Source organism: Trichomycterus rosablanca, chromosome 14, assembly GCF_030014385.1.
Source record: "Trichomycterus rosablanca isolate fTriRos1 chromosome 14, fTriRos1.hap1, whole genome shotgun sequence".
Classification (NCBI taxonomy): Eukaryota; Metazoa; Chordata; class Actinopteri; order Siluriformes; family Trichomycteridae; genus Trichomycterus; species Trichomycterus rosablanca.
The window spans coordinates 5,175,336-5,191,829 of NC_086001.1; the positions used below are offsets into that span (position 1 = coordinate 5,175,336).

The following is a 16,494-nucleotide window of genomic DNA, read 5'->3' on the forward strand; positions in this document are numbered from 1 at the left end:
TCAAAAAGGGATTACAGTATGCAAAATCCTGTTTATCCTCATGCATTCATTTTTATACAGGAAAAGGGTTAGAGCTAAATCCCAGTCAATATCATGCATTTTACTGCTGGTGTACAATGTGTAAGAAGCGATGATAACTTTAAGCCTGGAGCGGATTTATCTGGCGCTTTGAGGCATCCGTGCTCAACAGTTCCGGAAAGTTCCAAATGACACACGGTAGTCACCCATTACACAAGGTTCATCAGTTCACAAGGTTATATCAAACACAGTCATGGACAATTTAGTATCTCCAATTCACCTCACTTGCACGTCTTTGGACTGTGGGAGGAAACCGGAGCACCCGAAGTAAACCCACGCAGACACGGGGAGAACATGCAAACTCCACACAGAAAGGACCCGGACCGCCCCACCTGGGGATCGAACCCAGGACCTTCTTGCTGTGAGGCGACAGTGCTACCCACTGAGCCACCGTGCCGACCATGTAAGGTACTGCATTTGTAAAAAGACACAACCACAGAGGCAAAGTTAATACAGATGACGTGTCTGTTCCCCTGGCCTGGCCTGGACTTCAGAAGACGGAGGTCCGGCTTTGAACCCGTTCGAGCGACTCTCAGATCAGATTGAGTTTCACGCATTCCAAAGCTTCTCGGCCCTTGAGATCACGTGGTTGCCCTGAACTTTCTCAGCCTCTGTCTAATTCTGCGTCCGTCTCTCATTCCCAACTCAACAGAAATATCTTGAATTCCTCAGTCCGAGAAGAGGCTACGTACAGGGTAACCGGAGCCGAGTCTCATCTCGCCGCAGACCTTAAATCATCCAGGTCTCCGTGAGCAAGGTCTATATAGGAAGTCTGTCCAGTCTGGCACCGGGATTAATCATGAAAACCTCTGTGTTTAGCAGCGTTCGACAGGTGAGGGAAGACTTAACGGAGTATCTGCACGGACCTGAAGATTACGCTGCCGCTGATCTGCTTTATAGGCGCATAAAATCCCCAGGAATGATTTGAAAATGGGTTCACCTCAGACCACGGGACTCATCGACGGGGGGAAAAAGATGCATCTCGCATGCAAACACAATAACGACTCATAAAAAGCCATTAACAAGACGAATGCTTTTACAACTTGGAATTTTCTGGAAAAAATAACAAGCCCATGTGGTGGTGCGAGTGTTATCAGCGCTCGAGTGTGGACTGAGGAAGCGTTTATTAAGTCCAGTGTCTGATGACTTCATAACAAATATTTATTCACACAAAACTCGCCTTATCTGACGGACCTCCTGCGCGAGTGATTACAGGGCAGCGAGCCTCTGGAGGTGACCACCCTCCTTCCGCTTCACGCTTGACTGTGTCTTCTGTACACAGACGTGGCTACTAAGAGCTAGCAGCAGCGCAACAGCTGGCCACAAGGGAAACGACACGGTGTGTGTGTTGAATGGAAGTACAGAATCATTTCAGTGGCTTAACGAAGCAGAGCTGCACCGCACATCTCGCTAAGCTCATCGTTTTAAAGAAAAAGGTTTGGGAAGGGGGGGAGGGGGTTTAAAAATAACCGTCATGTCCCATTTAGTGGCCGAAACGGCTCCGCCAAACCTACAACCATTAGCCTAGGACTTGAAAGCTCAAACTGGAAGTAAGGGAGTAATAGAAACACGGAAACGAATAAATGAGGACCTGCGAGAGCCAGAAATGATGAAAGTATGTCAACCTGGTGCTTGGAGGAGAGATAAAAACAGAAGTGTTTGTGTGGGTGCGGAAGGAGGAAGTTCCTCAATAACCGGAGGGGAGTGATGCAATTAGAACATGCCTGGTGGGACGCGGTCTTTTCATCCCCCCCGTTGCTTCTTCCGCCAACTTTAGCCTGTTACTTCCAGCTGAGAGATCCTATTGGGACATGCCCAGACAGAGCGCTTTGTCCGGCCCGGAAAGTGTTATTGCTGATGCTTCAAAACAGCAGCAGCGTGCTAACGAGCGCCAGGCGTTTTCAGGATCGCCGAGACCAGTCGGGGGTGAGAATTTCACCCGAGCGCTGCGCTCTGTCCTTTTTTAACGACCGTCCGTCTTCCTGCTATCACAACTTTTTTATGATGCATTAAATAGCTGCCCGAGACACTCGGCCCTCGCCGACAGGTATTACCACCGGCGTTATCGTGCTTCCTCGTGCCAAAGCAGTTTTTCTCCTTTACTTGGGCAAAGGTGATAAGCGAGGGAGTCTTTCAGAGGGGCGCAAGGTTGACATTTTGAAAGCCTTACTTACTTTTTCTCTCCTCCGTGCTCTTATTTCTATTTATAAGCCGCCGCTGCTCCGAGTATTTCCGTAAGCAGGGGATCAAAAGCACTTTAAAATGTGGCAGGGTGGAAGGGTGGAAAGGTGACATGCCAGTAAAACACGGGGAAGAGGAAAGCCACTCAGTTCAAAAGCCAGATGTCAGCCTTTCGACTCTGGTCCTAATTACGTCTTTATACGCTGTTACTCCAGACGCGACTGTGCGTTTAGCCTATCGTGTGTCGCCCGGCTGTACTGAATTTTCCCCACCAAACACCAGAAATGTTGTGACTGTGTGTGGCGAGTCAAATCAATACTCAGAACTGCTAAGAAAGTCAAGATTCAACCGCATCCATGAAGTCTCTCCTGCTGGGTTGTCCTACGATGAATGTGGAAGACTCTCAGAGTCTCAGATTTGATAGATCTAACATTTATCTTGATTTCTGAGTGATTAACCGCTGAGCAGAAAGCTCTGCCTTGACTCGATCCGTCTTCGTTCACGTTGGTTGCACAGGCACGCCAGTTTGCTTTGATGCGCAGTCACATACACTTTGCAAAGAGATGAATCAGGCACTTTTTCTCCTGTCCCTGGTTCGAGGAGCTCGCCATGTTTACTTTTGCAGATCCTCGCTTCATTTTTGATTCTCATTATGATCTGGGGAGCGTGACATCAAAGAGAGAAACAAGTCGAGGTGGCGGGGTGCCGTCTGCCGTAATGGGAATTTACACAGCTAAGCTCTGAACCCCGGACTAAAGAGGACACGGGGGCTGTTGGTATGAATGTATTTTTAAAGAATGATTTTAAAACACAAGAAAAATTCCTTTTATGTTTTTTTTTTTTTACAAGCCCACATATTCAGGCCCTTGAAACCAATTAGTCCACATTAAAGCTCATTAGCATAACCTGTGTGAGGCAGCGGCGCTGCGTCTGAAATAGAAAACAACCACGTTTTTCTTCTGCACCCTACAATCATCGCGGCTCCCTGCACATTCCAGAGCGCCGTCGCTCCGGCAACGCCGACCAAGCACAGACTGTGTGGAGACGAGGTCACATGACCAGCCGGAAAATAACCGGCTAACGGTCAGAGAGAAGGAAAGAAAAGAAAAGAAAGAAAAAACAAATTACAGAAAAAAAAGAAAAAACAAAGAAAAGAAGCTAAAAACAAAAGGAAAGAAAGGAAAAAAAAAAGAAAGAAAGAAGCTTCAGAAGAAAGAACAAATAAAAGAAAAGAAAGGAAAAAGAAAGGAAGTAAAAAAAAAGAAAGTAAGAAAGAAAGAACAAATGAAAGAAAAAAGAAAAAAAAGCTAAAGAAAGAAAGAAGCTTCAGAGGAAAGAAAAAAGATAAAAAATAAAGAAAAAGAGAAGAAAGAAAAAAGCTTTAGAAGAAATAAAGAAATAGAGAAAGAAAGATAGAAGCTTCAGAGGAAATAAAAAAGAAAGAGGCTTCAGAGGAAAGAAAGAAATATAAGAAAGAACAAAAGCAGAAAGAAGAAAGAAAAAAGCTTCAGAGGAAAGAAAGAAAAAAAGAAGATAAAATAAATAAAAAAGAAGAAAGAAAGAAAGAAAGAAAGAAAGATAGAACCTTCAGAGCAAATAAAGAAGAAAGAAGCTAAAGAGTAAAACTAAAGAAATAAAGATGCTACAGAATAAAAAAGAAAGAAAAAAGAAGCTACAAAGTAAAAAAATAAATAAAGAAAAGCTACAGAATAAAAAAGAAAGAGAAAGAAATTACACTAAACGGAAGTTAAGTTAGAATAAAAAAAAAAAATCCAAAAAGGACAGAGAATTTGTAAGTGAAAAGCAAAAAATAGGAGAAATAAAAAACGTAGGAAATTGAAGAACTGTGTTTTCTGAAGAGAGAAGTAAAAAGAAAAACAGAAGTTTTAATAAAAGAATAAAGTTTATTAAAGAAATAAAGAAGTGAATGTAGACATGACCAGGTCTTTTACTTTGCTCTCCCCTCCCCCACGTTTTCTTTCTCTACAGAAGCTGGAGTTCTAAACCCACCTTTCTCTCTTTCTTCTTTCTCTCTCTCTCTCTCTCTCTCCCTCGACCCCCCCCCCCCCCCCCCCCCCCCACCCCCCCCCCCACCCCACATTCTTTTCCCTCCTTTATGGGCCGAGGCACAGTAACAAAAATAGGCAAAGCAGCGAGCACATAGCTCTGTTATCTGGCATCACCGGGAACCTTTTTTTTTGCCTTCCACTTTTTTTTCCTAATGGAGGGGTGCAAAGGAAGGGGGGGGGGCACATTGCACTTTCTACACAAATGACAGAAACACACATTGGTGCTAGCTCTTTGTTACAACACTCCAGGCTTTTCGGTTCGGGCTCTTTTGAGCCGGGCGGACAGAAAGGGCAGCGCATACATTATCCCTTCGTCAAAGCCCGGCCCATGTTAAAAGTGAGAAACAGGAAATGGGACTCGATTAAAGGAGAGGTCAGAACCGCGTGCCGCTTCGCTTTTTTTGTTGTTTTTAAAAGGCTCTGTTAGTCAGGAGGCTTTTATCGGCTCTGTAACTCTTCCATGTACCTAATTACCAAGCAAGCAGTGAGCAAAACAACTGAAGACTTGGTGTTCTTTTAAAAATATATATATATGTAAATGAGATCTATTATCAGGTGCACATGATTCATCAGTCTGAGCACAGACCAAAAGGGGCAAGCAGGGGTCAATCGAAAAGAAAAACACTTTTAACAGATGGAGGCGAAGACGCCGTGACCTGGTTCTGAGGGTCACTTGGTCTTTTTATTAATGCAGCACTAATGAATTGAGCAAATTGAACTTTGGCATAATTGTGCATTTGAATGAAGCAGCTCCAGTTTTCTTAAAGTTAAAAGATTTTCTCACTCTGACCCTGAAGTTATTGAATATATTTGCAGTGAACTTTCACTTTATTTTGACTGCGCTCAGGTTGCAGTGTGGTAAATTACTCTAGCCCACTACATTTACATTTACATTTTCAGCATTTAGCGGACACTTTCATCCAAAGCGACTTGCAGTTGTGACAGTATACAATCTAAGCAATTAAGGGTTAAGGGCCTTGCTCAAGGGCTCAACGGTTGCAACCTTGCAGAGGTGAGGCTTGAACTTGCAACCTTCTGATTACTAGTCCAGTACCTTAACCACTAGGCTACAACTGCCCACTACCGCTGGGATTCTGGGTTCGAATTGCCACCGGTGCTATCGGCCAATTAGCATCTATATACAGACATGATTGGCTGTGTCTGAGGAGGGGGGTGGCGGAGGCCTCGTGATGGATTGGTGTCCTGTCCGGAGTGTGGTACTGCATTGTGTCCAGTAATTTTGGGAAAACCAGACCCACCGTAGCTTTTTCTATTTGAGCTTTGCTTAATCATTTTGTCCCTAAAAACTGAAAATAGTAGAAAGCACCTTCACCTTCACCATAACCGAAACCCTTAACCTACAATCTCTAGAGCATCCTCTGAACTTCAGCAAGCATGTTTGACCAACCCTGCTTCGACTCCGATGAGTTTATATTTCAGATTCCAGACACGGAACTGTTTAAGCTTTTGTAAACCGAGTCACTCTGCCTCGGCTGTGATTTGTGACATGTGCTCTGAGCCCCATTTTATGTGTTCCTCTGCCACGAGGGCATTCCGCGTAAACAGCACCAGATTCATTGCGTGGCTCTGGCATCATCAATCAGAGCTGTGCCGGTGCGCGAGGCCTCTATTAACTCCGTTATTCAGGAAGAAACAGGCAAACGAAATACGTTCTGAAACTCAAACATACACACAAAACCAGCGTGGCTGAAATTAGCCCGGTTCACACCGAGGGGTCTCGCTCAGGCTCGACTTGTTTGTGCAATCTGGAGGTAAACATCGCTGCTGGAGGCGCGCTCGAACTTTCAGGCTATTTGCAAATCTCCAACGCCTACAAACAGTGCTAAACTAAAAGAAAAGAATAAGATGCAGACGCGTAAGGCCCAGAGCAACAGCTCAAGGCCTTTATGATAATCGGTCCACGCAGGACGCCCAGAGAACACGTCTGAGCTCCGTGGTTTGAAGAAAGGCTGCTGTTTTCTTTGTTTCTGTTGGCACTTAGCTTCCCTAACCGCTTTAAATGCAAGCCTGGTTGGACTAAATATAAAAAGCGCAGAGCACAGGTCCCTGAGGAGAGTACCCAGGAGGGCCACAGATGTATGCAAGGGTAGCATTAGGCTGTAGAGGAACCGTACCGCACGTTCCTTCCAAAAGCATTCCTTTATGGCGACCCCCCTCCTCCTTCCCTGTGCTGGAAAAGCAAAGCAAAGCATGCAAATAAAGCAAGGAGGCGGAAAAGCCGCAGAGCCCTAAGGTGCAGCAAGTTTAACTAGGCCCAGCTGGGACCGAACCAGTCTAGATTTGGAGGGGATTTTAAAAGCCTTTGGCAACTGTGTCATCCTGTTTGTTGGTATGGTTTTGTTTTAATGACTGCTTCAAGCTAAGAAACCTTTTTAAAGAGACTTTAAGGGTGTGACTTCGTCAGACTCACGTGTAGCATGTAGTAACCGAACGGCATCACACTGAATGCCAAAAGCTTCTATTTTAAAACTGCTAGTAGTGCTTGATCAGTGCTGATTAAATCCCCTATTGAATTTCTAAATATTCTAAATATTTAATTATTCTTCTCAAGCAATAGAAGGCTCGTAGCTCTTTGCAGGCTGCCAATTAAAAGTTGGTGTAACAAGAAAAAAACAGGTAACAGGTAAAATCTAATTATAACCTGGCTGGTTAAAGTGCTGGTAAATGTTAACACAGACAAGACCTATCACACCTCTGCCCAAATCTTTTTTCCTCTTGTCTGCTACCATATATAGGGGCCACCACAGCGGATCAGCTCTGCATACCAGACTTGGCACAGTTTTAATCCCAGATGCCCTTCCTGACGCAGCCTTGCTATTTCTATCCGGGCTTGGGACCAGCACTAAGAGCGCACCGACAGTAGATAGGCTGTTTCGGCCATCTCCTTACCCTCGGGTGTTAGCCAATCATGACCATACATCGGAGGGATACAAAGAGCTGAACCTGGCTGCCTTATTTTAATACATAAATAAATTAAAATACTGCAATCAGATCGCAATCAAATACCAAATCATTACCCATTCAGCCAATGTGATGGGAATGATTTCCTCTCTGCCGTGTAATCCCACCCCACTCATAGTAACACCCCCCACCATCTAATCAGCAGCCCACAGGGGGCTGTTCTGGGCTCATGCATATTTACTTAGCCACCAGCCATCGTTGTGATCCCAAACAATGCAGCTCGGTGTAAAACCATCCCATCCCCGCTGGCACTCATAGAGCGCTGAGGTCAAACAGGGCAGAAGTCCAGGTCAGGTACTGGTGACCTGAATCTTTTCGGTTTAAAGGGGACGCCTGTGAGACTTCCACTCAGGTGTCGGGACTAAATATATCTAGCTGAGATCTGTCAATGGGTGGCTTGCTAATTTGAGTGCCCTCTGGTAGACTCAAGGAATTCCAAACAGTTTCGGTAAGAATTACTTCAACAACCACTGATAAACACCACTGCAAGGGCGCATTCACATGAAAGGTGGCAAAACCATTTTTGTTCAGGCTGTGCTGTTTAAGAGTTGGAGTTTGGCACTTCTGTGTTTGCGATTTTTTTCTATTTATTTACGAATATTCTCCCTTTGTCTCCCGATTTAGCGTAGTCAATCTGTTTTCCGCTGCTGTGGATCCCTGATTGCGTTCGAGGAGGGTAGATTGCTGCTCACGTGCCCTCCGACTCGTGTGAAGTCCTATTTGACCCCTTCTTTGCGCCCGTGCTTCTGCACAGGCACCTCTATCAGCTAACCACAGCGTTTGAAGACCCCACCCACTTAGTCCGGTCATTTCCCCATCCAGCAGACACGGTGGCCAATTTGTGTTTGCTGCAGGCACTGCCAATTGTGACCGCTAGATGGCGCCCAGCCAACTGGTAGCAGAGCCGAGATTCGAAACGGGGTGGTCAGGATCTTGGCGCTGGTGTGCTAGAGGAACATTTCACTGCGGCACTTGGGCGCCTGTGTGTTTGCGATATTTGTGCTTGCAGCAGCGCTCAAAGTTCATCTAATTGAAATTTGACCCAGTTTGTTGCTGACCTTTTCAAAGTGCCTCTAATGAGATGAACTGTTTGATATGATGCAGTAAAAGCAACTCAGGCTGAACAAACAACTCTTAATGTGACATTGCATTAAAACAACGAGTAAGAAATTTCATTAGTGGAGAAACTTCTGAGCAGTAATAATTAAGAGAAGTTTAGTGTTTCTGTGTCGTTTTTTAGTACATTAAACCATTTTAAGCGTTTTTAACGATAAGCGTTTTAGACTCTCTCAGAAAAGTTGTTTCTCAGCACCAAGAGTTGTAACACAAGTTTAAAAGTGAAACAGTGAGGAAAATAAAGATAAACACAGATACATGTGGACGGTTTCAGGGAGGATTTTATGGCTACTCCACACAAATGCAGATTCGTCTCATATTCGCACTTTGATGTCGTTTTACCGCACCGCTCAAGCTGAGCACTTCTCATGTGAATGCACCCTAAGGTAGAGACATCATTTCTTCTAAAAGCTAAACAACATTTGACTGCAAGAGTTAATTTTCCGAGCAAGCCTCGCAGACTGACTGCGTTGCCAAGTTTAAACCAATCTCAGATGGCTTCTATATTGGATCAAACATTTTCCATGACCTTCTTTTTTCCAGCGACGTGTTGCTGTTCTGGACTCTGTTTAACACCCCGTTTATCCCAAAACGGAGGAAACACCAACGATCAAAAAACCTCACATTGTCTGAACCATGCAGAACACAATCTCCAGACCGGGCAGGCACAATGACTGGCAGATGGTCCGGGAGGGCGAGCGCCAGAGCATCCTGTCATGCTAAATTTACCCCTGCAGAAAGTGAGATTTCCCCATAGGCATTCCCTAACAGCCACATCTAATTTATCCTCCTTAATGAAGTGCCCTGCTCCACCCTCCATCTAAATGAACACTTAATTTAATACTGGAGTGAGTTAAGGGGAAAAGAGCATTTAAAAATGTTGAGTTCTGTTTAAAAAAAACTAAATGTTTTATGTATGCCAATTTCACAGACCCATTTGTACATTAATTATGTATACCTCAGTGAAGGAATATATTCTAGAGAAAAAAAAGCAGAATCCAACATTAACATGGAAATTAGAAATTCGGTGAATATTTAAAATGCGAGCTTTTCAAATTGAAAAGAGCGAGTTGGCTCCATCAAGCAGCCATTATCATTTCAGTTTAATTTATTTTATCTTTCTGGTACAGGTGCTTACAGGGCCCATGACCAGCTGAAGAAGGTACAAATACACTCTTTGTGTGGGACAGTGGTAGCCTAATGGGTAGAGCTTTGAGCTATCAGTTGTAGGCAATTGTATCAAATGTAGGCAGTTGTAGCCTAGTGGTTAAGGTACTGGACTAGTAAGCAGAAGGTTGCTGGTTCAAACCCCACTACTGCCAGGTTGCCACTGTTGGGCCCTTGAGCAAGGCCCTTAACCCTCAATAGCTTAGACTGTATAATGTAAGTCGCTTTGGTCTGCTAAATGCTGAAAATGTAAATGTAATCCAAATGGTGAAAGTTCGAATCTCGGCTCTGTTCTGCAGTCACTGTTGGGCCCTTGAGCAAGGCCCATAACCCTCTTGGCTCCAGGAGCGCCGTACAATAAGTGACCCTGCGCTGTAACCCCAACTTTCAAACAAATGACAAATAAAGGTATTCTATTCTAATAATGAAACCACTTATCAATATGATCTAGCTGTCGACACAGTGGCTCGGTGGGTAGCAGTGTTGCCTCACAGCAAGAAGGTCCTGGGTTCAATTCCCAGGTGAAGCGGTCCTGGTTCTTTCTGTGTGGAGTCTGTGTGGGTTTCCTCCGGCTGCTCCGGTTTCCTCCCACAGTCCAAAGACATGCAGTCAGGTTAACTGGAGCCACTAAAATTGCCCTAAGTATGAGTGGGTGAGTGTGTGTTTGCCCTGTTATGGACTGGCGACCTGTCCAGGGTGTTTCCACCCACCATGACCCTGAATCAGGTTTAAACAAGCTGTTGTCCCAAATACCGGCTTGAAATATTGAAGGAAAAGGAGATTGTTGGTGGGTTAAAAGGTAAGTGGACAGTGGATGGGTGGGAAAGCCAGTGGGGGAAGTGCACAGCAAGTAGTTAGGAATGTTTAAGTTGGAGAGACAGCTGCTACATCTGTTCCTGCCATCAATTTTGTCTCCTTGTGTCAAAAACCCAAAAACTGCAACTCGACGCCATACTAAAGCCAACACACTGGCTAGCAATGTACTGACTGGACCCTCATTCCCCTTCAATTTTCATGTATTGCTGGACAAATAAATGCAGCGACAATTTGTTTCATGTTATTTAAGACCACACATAAAGCAATCACACTCAAACCATACACGTTCAAGCTCAGCCTTAGCAAAATTAGAGAAACCGAACCACCTACCAGTTTCTTCATCGATGGCGAAGATCCCCAGGCCAGATCCATCCCGAATCGAGTAGCGGATCTCCCCGTCTCTGCCTTTATCCTCATCCTGAGCCGTTACTTTCATCACGGACGTTCCGATCGGTGCGTCCTCTTTGATAAATCCCTTATCCATGAATGATGGAAACCACGGTCGATGCATGTTCTCGTTCACATCCACCACCTCCACCTCAATGTGACAGGTCGAAGACAAAGAAATGGGTTTGCCCTTGTCCTTGGCCCTCGCCACAAGGTTGTAAACCTGCTTTTTCTCATAATCCAGATTCTGTACTATTCGAACCGCGCCGCTGAGTTTGTCCACTTCGAACTTCCCTTCGCCGTTGTCTGCGAGACTGTATCGTACCTGGCTCGAAGCTCCCACGTCCGGATCGTGAGCTTCCAACCACATGATGACGGTACCTATCGGTAGGTCTTCACGTACCTTTACCCTGTAATTGGGAGGAATAAATTTCGGCGGGTTGTCGTTGACGTCTTCCAGGATGATTTTAAGAATCACAGTGGATACCAGTTGAGGTTCGGTAGGGGCCTGGTCCCGAGCGGCTATCCTGAGAGAAAATTCAGACTGAACTTCGCGATCTAAAGGCTTTTTGACCCTAACCACACCAGTCTCCTCATCGATAGAAAACTGATCAGTGTCTGCCAGTATTGAATACCTGACAACACCGTTCTCTTCCAGATCTTTGTCTTTAGCCTCCACTTGGATGATTTCGGAACCCACGGCTGCGTTCTCACTTATTTCCACGAAATATGAGTCCTGCAGAAACTGCGGGCTGTTATCATTCGCATCTGTAACTTTGATGTCCAGCAGGCGTGATGATGACTTCTGAGGTATTCCAAGGTCGTACACGGTGACGTTGAGGGTGTAATGATCGGTGGTTTCTCTATCGAGCGGTGAGTACACCTTAAGCCAACCATCATTCATGTCTACAACAAACCGGCTTTCTGTGTCACCTCCGGATATGACGTAGACGAGTTTTCCATTGAAACCGCTGTCCAGGTCTGAGGCACTCAAATGGACAATCCGAGCTCCAACCGGAAGGTCCTCTTTGACTTCAACCACACTTGGAAATGACTCCGCAAACAGGGGTGTGAACCGGTTGACGGAATGAATGTCTAAGAGGTCATCGTCAGGTTCCGGTTCACTGTGGATTTTACTACTTTGCAGGAGCTTTTCTGCCAGCATAATGGCCACGCCCGTGTCGACACATTTGACCTGAACCGGGCTATGCGCAGTAACGACGGTTATGTTCAAGAGCATCGCAGGAGTCTCGTGGTCTCCATCGCTGGCTACAATCTGCAAGTCGTGCGAAGCCAAATTTGCCGCCTTGCCCTCGCCCAGGGATCGCTTCAGAGACAGCATACCCGAGTTGGGGTTCAACTCGAAAAGGTCCAGTTCATTACCAGCTTTTATCGTGTACCTAACCAGCTGAAGCTCATCCGCATCGATGGCAGATACGGTTGTGATCTGTTCTCCGGTGCCGTGGTCTCTGGGCATGGTGACCTGGCAGTCCACGTTTTCAAACGATGGCTTGTTGTCGTTCAGGTTGCTCAGTGTGATCGTGACCAGCGTCTCTACCTCCCGGCGGAAGGGTTCGCCCCAGTCTGACACGCGTACCCGCAAATTGTAAATCCTTGGCATCAATTCATAATCGAGTTGCTCTGAGGTGCTGATGACCCCGGAGAAGTAGTCAATACTAAAAGGTACAGGATTAATGTTAGCAATACTGTACGTGACATAGCCATTCTCACCGCTGTCTAAATCTGAGGCTTTCACCGTTAGTACACTGGTGCCTATGGGCATGTTTTCATCAACACTGGCCTTGTAGGATGACTGCTGAAACTCTGGGGCATTGTTGTTTACATCGATCACGTCTATTATAACTTTAGTTGCTGCCTTCTTGTCGTGAATGATGACCTCTAACTCATATTGAGGCGAGCGTTCTGCACGGATGGGGCCAGCTGTTGTAATTAAGCCAGTGTCTGGATGGATTGCGAAGGGAATTTTGTCCAATTTTTGCCTAAAAGCATACTTCAGCTGGGGATATTTTGGCACGGCTGTTACCATAATAACTGGTGTGTTTAGTGGTGCAAATTCACTTATATTAGCCCTGTAAACAGAGTGTTCGAATTTAGGCGGCCCTACTTTAAACTGTGAGGACGTGACATGGATGACTTTAGTTGAAGAAAACAGCGATGGACTTCCTTTGTCCTTAGCTTGCAAGGTGAGGTTGTATCCGTACGGCTGACTGTCCCAGTCGACCTCCTTCACTGCTTTAATTTTGTATTCCTTACTGCCTGGACTGGTCCTCGTTGTTTTAAACTGCTGTAGAGGATCTCCAGCAACAATGCTCAGGGATGCAATCTCACCATTGGCTCCTTGGTCTTCATCCTCGACGGTCACTACAGCATAAGTCGGGTCCTTGTCCGTATCCGAAGGAGATAGGGTAACAGCGGTGATGACTGGTGCGTGCTCGTTGGCTTGCTCTATTCGTACCGTGAGCTTAGCCATGCTGCTAAACCCGCTGCTACCGTACAGCTTCATCCCACGATCTACGGCAAGTATCTCCAGGTCGTACTGCTTGGTTTCGGAGTAGTCCAGCCTTCCAGTTAGTGTTACTACCCCACTTGTTGGATGGACCGCAAACATATCGGTCCACTCTCTAAAGCTATAATAGTACTCTCCGTTCGTACCGATGTCAGCATCCGTCGCTGTGACTTTTGCAATGCTGGTGCGGATCGCCGTGTTCTCCGGCAGGGCCACGCTGTATGAGGTCGGAGAGAAGAGCGGCCGAAGATCATTGGTATCCAGTACCTGAACCCTGACTCGAGCTCGAGCCTCAGCGTTAGAGTTCTTCTCCACAGCTTTTACCGAAAGCATATAATGGTCACGGACCTCCCGATTAAGAATGGCACTGCTCCCTCCTTTGGTCCTTATCCGCAAAAAGGTAAAGTCTCCCAGCTGATACTCCTCGGCTTTAAAAAGGTTCTCGTTGTCGCCCGACACAATTTTGTACCGTATTTCCCAGGACGGGTCTGTGTTGTAGACGCCCATTTTGGCGGGCGCCTCTAGGTAGGTTTTAGCAGCAGAGTTTTCGAAAATGGTGGCATTGTACATAGGATGGGTAAAGTGTGGAACAGACGTTGTATTCAGCCCTTGGTTTGGGGTGCAGCAGCACAGGAGGTGCAGCAACACCACCAGCAGTGAAGTCACCTGGTTCTGCATGGTCGCAGAGCGCTCTTCACCGAACCACCTGATGAGAAAACAAGGAACAATAAGTACGAAGTATTGTCTTAGAAACACAAGAGCATTAAGGAAAGTTCAGCAAATGGAAAAAGTGGGCATGATCCCAAGGTCCCTGAGTAGGCAGAGTGCCCACAGTGAGTCTGGGAAATACAAACTGTCCAGGGCATTAATGCATCCAATGCCTTACATAGAAGATTTGTTCATGTAATAATGGACATTTTTTGGTAATGTGCATTATATGTACAATATTACTTGGGTTCATAAACATTCCAACTAGCAGAGCATACATAAGCCTAGCATGGTGAATGGAATGGCACTGCTGGCTGGTTTCCTCCCCGTCTGTTATTTCCAGACTTCCTAGCCACAACAGGCGCCTCAAAGGAACACGGCCATGAATGATTAACGGCAGAACTGCCTGGGAGGATGGAGGCATGGAAGCATTTGTCCTAGATATCAACAAATATACACATTCCACTGGTTGTTATGAGATTCTTAATCTTAAGTCTGCGTCTAACTGAGTGTGGCAAACGCTACAAGATTTGCTCTAATAGACTTTTAGTATTTTTTACACATTGCATGAATGCACATGGATATCAAAGTGTTGGAGTGTACAGTAGCCTTCCAGGATTTCTTTTTAAGACCATATTAAATGTCATTTGGTGAATGGTAAACTATTTATACATGGCACGAGTTCCTAGTTTTCCCTTCACGCTCCTGCACGGCTGTTAAATAAAACTACAAGCCACACCAGCCTCTTGTGTGTAAGATTAGACGCCGCAAGAAATGCCATACATGTATAAGTCATTAAAACAGTGCACCACAAAACACTCTCCTTTGAAGCTTTACTTGATGCACTAAAAAACTAAAATGCAAACTATCGTCCAGGTAACGTTTCTCGACTTTAGCCTTTCACCTAATTTTCTTTCTAGCTGACCACATGAAAAAAAGCTTTGATGAGCTGTTCAAACAACGTAGCACATTTTAGTCTTTGAAAAGGCACAAAAACGTGCAACAAAAGCAAAGCCGAGAGCCCAGACACTCACAGCCAGACTTACTTTAGAGAGTATCTTTGGGAAGTTTAATCAAAGCAAAACACACAATGAGATTTCTTTGCACTTCTGTACATATTAATTATATTCTGGTACTGTTTGAACTTCTTAATAAGTAATGATTTGTATTTAATGTTTAAAACTATCTTTGTATTACAGATCAGCTTTACTCTTCAGATTCTTTGCATTGTTGTATATTTTTACACTTTTTTGTATAACGCTACTAGAAAAGTGGCTGAATGCAAATGTAGACAAAGTGGACAAAAGGAAACAACGGTGATACATGTAAATACATTTAAATTCATGCAAATTATACTTTGAATTTGTGATAATGATTTTTCTTTGTATTTCCTTTCACAACTGTTTGTATTCACTGTCACACACACTTGTTTAGATTGTAAAAACGTCTAAACTTCTAATAAACTTCTTCATTCAAACCTGCACTAATATGTAATCTTTCAGGATGTGAATACTTTTGGATCATCGGCGTTTTTAAACTTACTTTAGTACTTAATCAAGTTGTTTAATTATCTTTTACAGGTACATTTAAGACCACTGGCACATAATTTACTTTTTGTAGATTTTCTGGATGAATAAACGTACTTGACGTATAGAATTCTATAAAAATAGTGAAAATGCAAACTTAATTTGTTGATGCTATTGTTGGTTGTTGTAAGGTTATGATCACTTGGATGATGTAGGTACTAAACTTTATGCACTTTTAAAATGTGTACATACCAACCAGTAAAAACACCAATTAGTACAAAAGTCTAATTAAATCAAATGAAACTGGTTGGAAAAACGATAATAATAAGGAAAATAAAACCACAATTGTGGGTCAATAAAATAAAAGTAGTTAAAAACCCAGAGCAGCAATAGTAACTTAGTAGTGTTTTATCAAAAAAGCAAAAAATATATATGTTTAAGCATATTACGTTAAACGGTCATTTAATTCCATTAAAATGAGCAAATGTTTATTTTTATGTCATATTTCTTAGTATTTTGTTCCTGACCCCATCCCCCTCCATCCACTCCATTCCTATTCATCCCAGCCAGTCGGACTCATGCATGCATGTTCAAACAAAGCCCGCAGTAACTTACCTAAACATTATTTTTCATTCCAACAACAAAGAGAAACATCCAAACAAACAAAAAAAACTTAAAATCCTCATTCTGTTCAAAGGTTTAAATCCCGTCAGTGCCGATCAAGCAAAAAAATCAAATCCAACAGGGGAAAAAGTTCGTGTTCGAGACAAAGTTCATTGAAGCGAGGACCACACAGAGCAGCGAAGGAAAACTACATGTTTTAAAAGGCATAAAAAGGCATGTTACTATATATATTTACTTATATATATATATATATGTGTGTATGTATGTGTTTATATATAGTACCTGATCCAGATCTATCTCTCCTCATGCGGCG

General features: G+C 44.2%; 1 protein-coding gene across 1 annotated transcript in view; it reads right to left on the reverse strand.

The window, feature by feature from the left end:
- Positions 1 to 16,221, reverse strand: part of fat1a (FAT atypical cadherin 1a) — a 109,363-nt gene extending 93,142 nt beyond the window's left edge. The window contains exons 1-2 of the mRNA XM_063009026.1: positions 16,173 to 16,221; positions 10,740 to 14,029 (exon numbers count right to left, since the gene is read on the reverse strand). Coding sequence (XP_062865096.1) covers positions 10,740 to 14,029; positions 16,173 to 16,180 — 3,298 coding nt within the window. The 5' untranslated portion in view covers positions 16,181 to 16,221. The remainder of the gene's footprint in view (positions 1 to 10,739; positions 14,030 to 16,172) is intronic.
- Between the last annotated feature and the right edge of the window lie 273 nt (positions 16,222 to 16,494).